The 8,229-nt window shown below is 37.5% G+C and overlaps 1 protein-coding gene across 1 annotated transcript; it reads left to right on the top strand.

Moving 5' to 3' along the window:
- Positions 1 to 1,732: 1,732 nt before the first annotated feature.
- LOC142630528 (protein ENHANCER OF LHP1 1) lies at positions 1,733 to 8,229 on the top strand. Its single transcript, XM_075804517.1, has 12 exons — positions 1,733 to 2,126; positions 2,744 to 3,849; positions 3,993 to 4,169; positions 4,315 to 4,428; positions 5,599 to 5,703; positions 5,970 to 6,104; positions 6,192 to 6,247; positions 6,357 to 6,456; positions 6,530 to 6,646; positions 6,881 to 7,007; positions 7,113 to 7,243; positions 7,351 to 8,229. The coding sequence occupies exons 1-12, from the start codon at positions 1,835 to 1,837 to the stop codon at positions 7,801 to 7,803; spliced, it is 2,913 nt and encodes a 970-aa protein (XP_075660632.1). The 5' UTR covers positions 1,733 to 1,834; the 3' UTR covers positions 7,804 to 8,229.

Raw genomic sequence — 8,229 nt, 5'->3', positions numbered from 1 at the left:
AGAAAGAAAGAAAGAAGAAATCATTACCAGTATCCCCTATTGGCCAAGCCACAACAAATCACCAACATCTTTAAAACCACCCAAAATTTACAAAACTTACAAGCTGCCAACAAATTCATCCAAGTGTCACACACATTCAATCTTATTACCAGTTTAGCTTCAATTTGGTCAAGCCATAATAGCTTAATCTCATTGCCACCAAACTACCCAAGTCTGAACACACTCAAATTTATTGATAATCTAACAAACGACGCTAATAAACCCACAACTTTGATAGTAGTAAGTTTGAGTGGGCAAGGAGTAGGAGGAGGAAGTTATGATAGGTAAGACTAACGGAAGAAATTTAGGAAGGGGGCAAGACTCAGACAAGTGACAAGAAAAAGAAAGAAAAAGGGAGAAAATGTACTTATCATATTGAAATAAATACCTGGATCAAACTATATGGAATTCCCCAAATGGACAAAAATTCCAGTGGGTCAACCAAATAGAACGACCAAATACAATTTCTTTCCCAAGTTGACAAATTCCAAATAGAGAGAGTTCTCTTCTAAACTATTGAAGGAAAGTTCTTCCTATCTTTTAGGTAACAACTTAAATAATTTATCCACTACTTTGAGTCATGCGACTAACTTAGTGTGAGTTTGGTTCAACTTTTTGAAACTCTTTTTTATAAGTGGTGGGCCAAAAAGCATGTTTTGGAATTACTATCCAAGGGTCCATTGCGTTAACGCAAAAAAATTACATTTACTAGAGTTCAAAAAGAACCATTTGAAAATTTTACCAAACACAAAAAATTACGTTTGAAATTGCAATTGTGATTTTTTGGCCCAAACGGTCCCTTAATAGTCATGGGAATCCTCCAAAGTCCAAAGTGGTTTCAAGGAATTTTTTTCCCATCCCATTAGGAGATGACTTATAATTTTTTTTTTTAGAAACAAGCACACATACATACAAGGTAGAGGAAAAATGGTTCTAACATAAAGACACGCAACGACTTATAATTAAATTCATTTATATGTATTATTTTAAAAAAGTTACACGACTTGATTAATTACGTCATGTAACATAAAATACACTTGCAATGTGTTTGGATGGCATGATTTGAGCACATGAATTTGGATTTGGGTGATTAAAATCCAAATACCTTGTTTGGATAATTTACAAAAAAATCAAGGATTTGAATTTGGCAAATCCACCAAAGATTGAATTTGAAATAACTTTTAAACTCATAAAATTTTAGAGATTCATATGACATTATGACATACTTAAATATATATAGATTTGGAATTAAGGTATTTCAAATCTATTACTTTAAAATTCAAATCCAAATTCATGTATACAAATGTGACCTTGAATAATTTTATTAATTGCGACATGACAATTTCCTCTAAATCGATTTGGATGTTTTGTATGATTTTTTTAAAAAAAATGCTAAGTATATTTAATACACAGGAGGAGAGGGGATGTTTTGTATGTTTTGGATGTCATGGTTTTCTTGATTATCACACATGACATGAACGATGTAATGAAAGTGAATTTGGACTTTGGAGGAAAACTGTCTATTGCAAATGGGCCTGATTTTATTCCAAATGGGCCTGATTCAAAGGAGTAGAATCACCAATGGCTCCCAAAGCAAAATCTCTTAACTCTATACCGTCTTTGGTAATTTCATTCTCTTCCTTTCGCTCAAAATCCCTCCCGGGAAATCCAAAACCAAAAATCCTCCATTTCCCGCCAAATCCCCGAACACATCCCCACAAAACCCCCAACTCCAAAAATCAAATCCACAAATTCCCACCCACCCAGCCAAGCCAAACCCATTTCCAAAGTCGCCATGAAAGTCCGGTCAGTGAAGCTCAGGGAGGCCCACAAGGCCTCCTCCTCCAGCAATGGCCGTGGCGGCGGCTCCTTCTGCTCCGTGGTGTGGGACCAGCAAGCACATCACCTCGTCACTGCCTCCGCTTCCGATCCTTCTATCTCCATCCACGACCCTCTTCTTCCTTCAAGCGCTCCCAGGATCCTCCGCCACCACCGCGACGGCGTCACCGCCATCGCCATTAGCCCCAACTCCACTTGCCTCGCTTCCGGATCCATCGATCACTCCGTCAAGCTCTACAAGTTTCCAGGTATTACAATCTCTGTTTCTCCATTTCTTTCGTTGAGTATGTAGTTTGTGGAATTTTGATGCTGGGATTTAAAAAAAAAAAGGAAAATTGGGTTATTAATTTCTGGGTGTCATTTATCGATTCAGTTGTTAGATTCGCATGGTTATTATTTTGTGCTCTGTTGGGATTCTTTAAAGGATCAAGCTTGATGTGTGAAACGTTTTAAATTTTGTTGGAATGCTGGTTTGCTTGTATAGATCTGATGTGTGAAATGTTGAGATATTTCTGATTTTTTAAAATTTTAAGTGTATGGTTCTCTTGATGGAATGTGTAAAATGATTTTGTGTCTTGAAAAGTAGGTTTTGATGTTTTCCTCTGAATGTCTGGAGTGTGGAAATTGCTGGAATTGGTTTTGGTTTGCTGGAAATTAGGTATAGTTGGAACTCTTGTTTGAGTTACTTCATATTATCTCTTAATTGCGCATCTTAGTTGACTACCTGGTAATGCTTATTGGGAACATGCCTAAGCTTGCTGTGCAAAATCACTTAGTCGCGTCTAATAATCATAAAGCTTAATTTAGTTCGGTTTATATAGTTTGATTAATTTTGGTAGACTTTTCTTTTTTGGGTTGTTTTCAGGTGGAGAGTTTGAGACTAATATTACTAGATTCACATTGCCAATACGTGCCCTTGCGTTTAATAGATCAGGGAGCATGTTGGCAGCCGCGGGTGATGATGAGGGGATTAAGCTAATAAACACAATTGATGGTTCAATTGCAAGGGTTCTCAAAGGACATAAAGGACCTGTAACTGGCTTAGCTTTTGACCCTAAGAGTGAATACTTGGCATCGGTTGATTCAACTGGGACTGTCATATTTTGGGAGCTTCAGTCTGGAGTAGCATTGCACACTCTTAAAGGCGTAGCTCCTGACATTGGTTTAGACCTTTCCATCATGAATGTGATTAGCTGGAGTCCTGATGGGGAGACCTTAGCTGTCCCGGGTTTGAGAAATGATGTGGTGATGTACGATAGAGATACAGCTGAGAAACTGTTTACATTGAGAGGTGATCACATACAACCTATTTGTTTCTTGTCTTGGTCACCCAACGGTAAATACTTGGCTACCTCAGGTTTAGATAGGCAGGTTCTTATCTGGGATGTTGATCGGAAGCAGGATATTGACAGGCAGAAATTTGATGATAAAATATGTTGCATGGCATGGAAGCCAATTGGCAATGCACTGGCTATTATTGATGTTATGGGAAAGTATGGCATGTGGGAATCAGTTGTTCCTTCGTCAATGAAATCTCCTACCGAGGATATTCCAAATTTAAATTCAAAGAATAGTAATGGGCTCCTTTTTTTTGATGAAGAGGAAGAAGATCTTAGTGCCTCTGGTAGTCTAAGTGATCTTGGTGAAGGTAGCCATGGTGAATCTGAGCCTCCTAGCAGAAAAAGGCTACGCAAACCATCTGCATATGAGGAAAATTTGGAGGAGAATGGTAATGATGAATGGAGCTTGCGTCCAAAGGTTGAATCTCGTAAGAAAGCGAATCGTATTGAGAAGGAAAGCTTGAATAACAGGAATGAGGGGTTAAGAAGCATAACATCTGCTAGGCCAAAAATGCAGGAGTCATTTCAGCCAGGTGCTACTCCTGTGCAGCCTGGAAAAAGGAGTTTTTTGTGCTACAACATGGTTGGAAGTATAACCACAATTGAGCATGATGGATACTCCCATATAGAGGTAATCCATTCATTAATTTATTATCAGTTTCTAGTCTTTCTCTTTTCCTTTCTTTTTCGTTCTTTTTTGCAGTCATACTTTTATTAAGAATTATGCCTTGGCCAGGGAAGCTTGTGTTATGTACTAATAGTCCATGGATGCAGATAGACTTTCATGACACTGGTAGTGGTCCCCGAGTTCCGTCAATGACTGATCATTTTGGCTTTACAATGGCTGCATTAAATGAAAATGGAAGCGTTTTTGCTAACCCCTGCAAGGGTGAGAAGAGCATGAGTACTCTTATGTATCGCCCATTCAGTACTTGGGCAAACAATAGTGAGGTACAATCATTTACCTTTATTAGTGTTCATACTTTATGTGGTAATTTAGACATGCACATTCTTGCCCCTGCCAATGTTTAATTGTCTGTGCACAATGAATATGAAGTTTCTGTGTGCTGACTTTGGATGTTTAATGCAAACCCAGTGGTCTATGCGATTAGAAGGGGAAGAAGTGAAGGCTGTGGCACTTGGTACTGCCTGGGTGGCTGCAATTACAAGTTTTAATTTTCTTCGTATCTTTTCTGAGAGTGGTTTGCAGGTGTGTTAACCTTCTTTGTTCATCTTTTGTTTTTGGGTTGGGGGTGTGGTTAAAATTGTTTGGTTTGTAATCATGGAATCATGAATTTATGCTTTCACTTTGCAGTGTGCTCATTTTTAAGAATTATCTTTTGACAAAATATGTTATTTGCATAACTGAGAGTGGTGCAACTGTGATGGTTAATCTATCAACTTCTTAATTAGTTTTTATTATTTATGATTTCTGGAAACAAAGAGTGCAGCAATAGCAACAATGATAAAATGATGTAATAATTTGCTGGAAAGAAAGGGTGCAACAATGGCACCAATAAGAGAATGGTGTAATTATCCTGTCTAAGGTAGGGAGGACAACATGTTTAAGCAGCTCCAAGTAGGTAGGAGGTGGTACCTTGTGTAACAGGTATATGCAACAACACTCTCACATGCATGTGGGATACACGTTGCATATGCCTGTTGAATGAGATACTTTTTGTAGGAAGAAGGAAGAGGGAAGGAAACCTTATAATTGGTTGTCGTAACTTTCTAACTCAAAGAGCAACACAGATGGAGAAACTTGTATTTGTTGGAATTCATCTAAACTTATCTTCCATTGACAAAATTATAAAATGAATATTAGTTCTTCAGATAATTGTGGCTTTCTTACTGTTAATTAATTTCAAATCATGGATGAGAAATTTCATGGATACATTTTTCTTTTTGCATTTTCAGACTTTAAATGATGGCTGGACAGTTGCATTGTATTAAAAAAAGAGACAAAGAATGATTGCTTGTAGAATATAGGGCTTTTACAATTATGGTGAGAATGATATGTATTGTTTGGTTCATGCTGCTGAAAAACAAAAGGGAAAATCTATGTTCTCTCATATTTAGCTGTGATTCTGAATGAGGAAACTGAACATATTGAAACAATTCCTTAATGGGCTCTGTGCTTCCTGAATGTATGATTTAACATGAATACTTATTATATATAAAAAAAATGATTTCATATGAATACTAATATATAACCGTCTTTTATTTAAAAATTTTGATAATATTTTGTCTGTGCCATCTGTTTCATTGAATGCAATTTGCTGCGGAGACATATTCTCTCCCTTAACAAGCCAGCGTTTTTCTAAAATTTTGATAATATTTTTTATGTGCCATCTGTTTCACTGAATGCAATTTGTTGCAGAGACATATTCTCTCCCTTAACGGGCCAGTGGTTACCGCATCAGGCTTCAAGGATGAACTTGCAATTGTCACTCATGCTTGTGACTGTCTTCCCTCAAATGATCAGGTCTTGTTTCAGCTTTCTGTAATTTTTTTCAGGGTGATGATTCGTCCAAGGCTCAACCCTGGACTTATCTTTGTATAAATTAGAACGAATACATTTACAAAATCCATAACCAATAATCCTGGAGTCCATGGTGATATTGGTTTTCAAAGTCTTCTGGATAAAATAACCATCTGCTGGCTGAGGACTGTGAGGGTTGATTGTTTGAATTTATATCATAATATTTGCTACTTTCTCTTATGAAATGTAAACCCTTTTGTAACTTGCAGATGTTAGAGTTTACAGTAGTCAACATATCTACTGGAACCCAGTCCCTCAAAGGACGTCTTCCATTAACCCCTGGTTCACATCTAGCATGGTTTGGGTTTAGTGAAGAAGGCCAATTAAGCTCCTATGATTCTAAGGTAGTCTCAGCTCTTTTCTGAAGTGATATGACTTCTACGTCCTGCAGGTTGCTTCTTGATGTTAAATCTGAGTTTGTAAATTTGTAGGGTGTGCTGAGAGTGTATACCAGCCAATATGGTGGCAGTTGGCTCCCACTTTTCAGGTTCAAGTTTATTCTAAGAATATAGAATTGTTCTCTAAATAAAATTTTTTCTCTTACAAGATATAACCTCCTTGCCCAGAACGTTCTTTAACAAAGATCTGCTATGCAGTGCTAGTAAAGAGAAGTCAGATGAAAACTATTGGGTGGTTGGGTTGAACGCAAGCAAGCTGTTTTGTATTGTTTGTAAAAAACCAGACTTATTCCCACAGGTAGGATAGCTCATGACTTCTCTTTCTGCTTTATATTTTTTCAATTATTGCTTGACTTTTTCCCTCTTTTTAGGTGATGCCCAAACCAGTTCTCTCCTTGCTAAATCTTTCATTTCCTGTGGCATCCTCGGACCTTGGAGCTGAAGCCCTTGAGAATGAGTTTATACTAAACAACATGCATCTCTTACAGGTTGGTCCTTTCTCCTCCTTCGTACTTAGCCTACTTTCATAAATTTTTATGAACTATCAGCTTTCCAGTTTTAATTGTTAATTTGATTAATGTGTTGTAATTGAGAACATTACTGTTTAATTTATATTCTGGATGATTGGTTTGCTTCAAATTTTTCTCTATACAAAAGGTTATGAAAAATCTTCCACTAATGCTGTTCAGAGGCTGAGGCTTTTAGAATTATGTTTCTCTCAGATTCAAAAGAGAATGGAAGAAATGGCTGGTGCTGGGTTGGACACAACTTCACTTGATGATGAGGCTTTCAATACTGAAGCAGCTCAAGATAGGTGCATCTTGCGCCTTATTGCGTCCTGCTGCAATGGTGAGTCATATAATTATTATCTCCTACCCTCTTTTCCCATTTGTCTAATTTACATTCTAAAAAAATGAAGAAATTGAATGATCCTAATTGTACTTGTGATATCAGGTGATAAGCTTGTGAGGGCTATTGAACTTGTGAAGCTTTTATCATTGGAAAAATCTGTGAAGGGTGCAATCAAGCTTGTTACTGCACTGAAGCTTCCTAACTTGGCCGAACGGTTCAATAGTGTGTTGGAGGTAAGCTTTCGTTGTCCAAAGAGGGGTGTACAACTTTTCACTAGTCAATCAAATTGGACACAATCTGTTTTCATCTTCACTTTGTCTTATGCCTCTATTTTAAACAGGAAAGATTGCTTAATGAAGCTAAAACGATGAAGCAAACCACTCTCCCAAGCACAAGCGGTGATGCACCTGTCATGGCTAATGTTGCAGTTGGCAAGACCTTAGTTTCTTCTGAAACAATTAAAGAAACTGTAATTTCATCATCTTCACCAAAATTGACTGCTCCTCTGTTTACTAAGAAGGCCAAATCACAAGAGGGTGCTAAAGGTGGAATAAAGAAAACAGAACAGAAACAAACTACATTACTAGATGACATTGACAAGGAAAAGAAGGTGGATGAGGTAAAAAATGCAGGGGAAGCAAGCAAGATAGGAGAAATGTCTCAGGTACAAACAGATCGCCCATCTAATCCGTTTATAAAGTCATCAAACAAGCAGGAGGTAAAGAAAGTAGGGGAGAATCAACTACAATCTCATCGTCCTTCAAATCCATTTCTAAAGTCATCTGTCAAGTGAAGTCCTTTCTGTTTGATCCTTCCAATTAATATCAGGAAGACAGCAGGGACAGGTAAAAGATAAAGATCAAATCATGTAATCTGCCTTAACCCCAGCTGAGATGGCCTAGACCAGCATTCTGTCTTCCATTCTATCTCTGGGTCACCATGCATTGAGGAAAAGTTGATCTACGTTTCTGAGGCACAATAAAATGAGGTGCTATGGAATGTGTTCTTCTGTAATTATGTACTTGAGAAGCATGGGGGCTTCATTCTTGTCTCTAAATTTCTGCTCCTCTCACAATGCATGGTTGCATTGTATGTTTGTATCACGGCAAGCAACCACATTGGATATCAATTGTAATGTTAGTGTCATTCAGTTTTGAACTGTTCTCTGTAGCAACTGAGTTTATAAAAACTTAGAAACTTGATACAAATTAAGTGATCA

The sequence above is a fragment of the Castanea sativa genome, chromosome 4, assembly GCF_040712315.1.
Source record: "Castanea sativa cultivar Marrone di Chiusa Pesio chromosome 4, ASM4071231v1".
NCBI lineage: Eukaryota > Viridiplantae > Streptophyta > Magnoliopsida > Fagales > Fagaceae > Castanea > Castanea sativa.
This window is presented reverse-complemented; position numbering and strand designations above follow the sequence as displayed.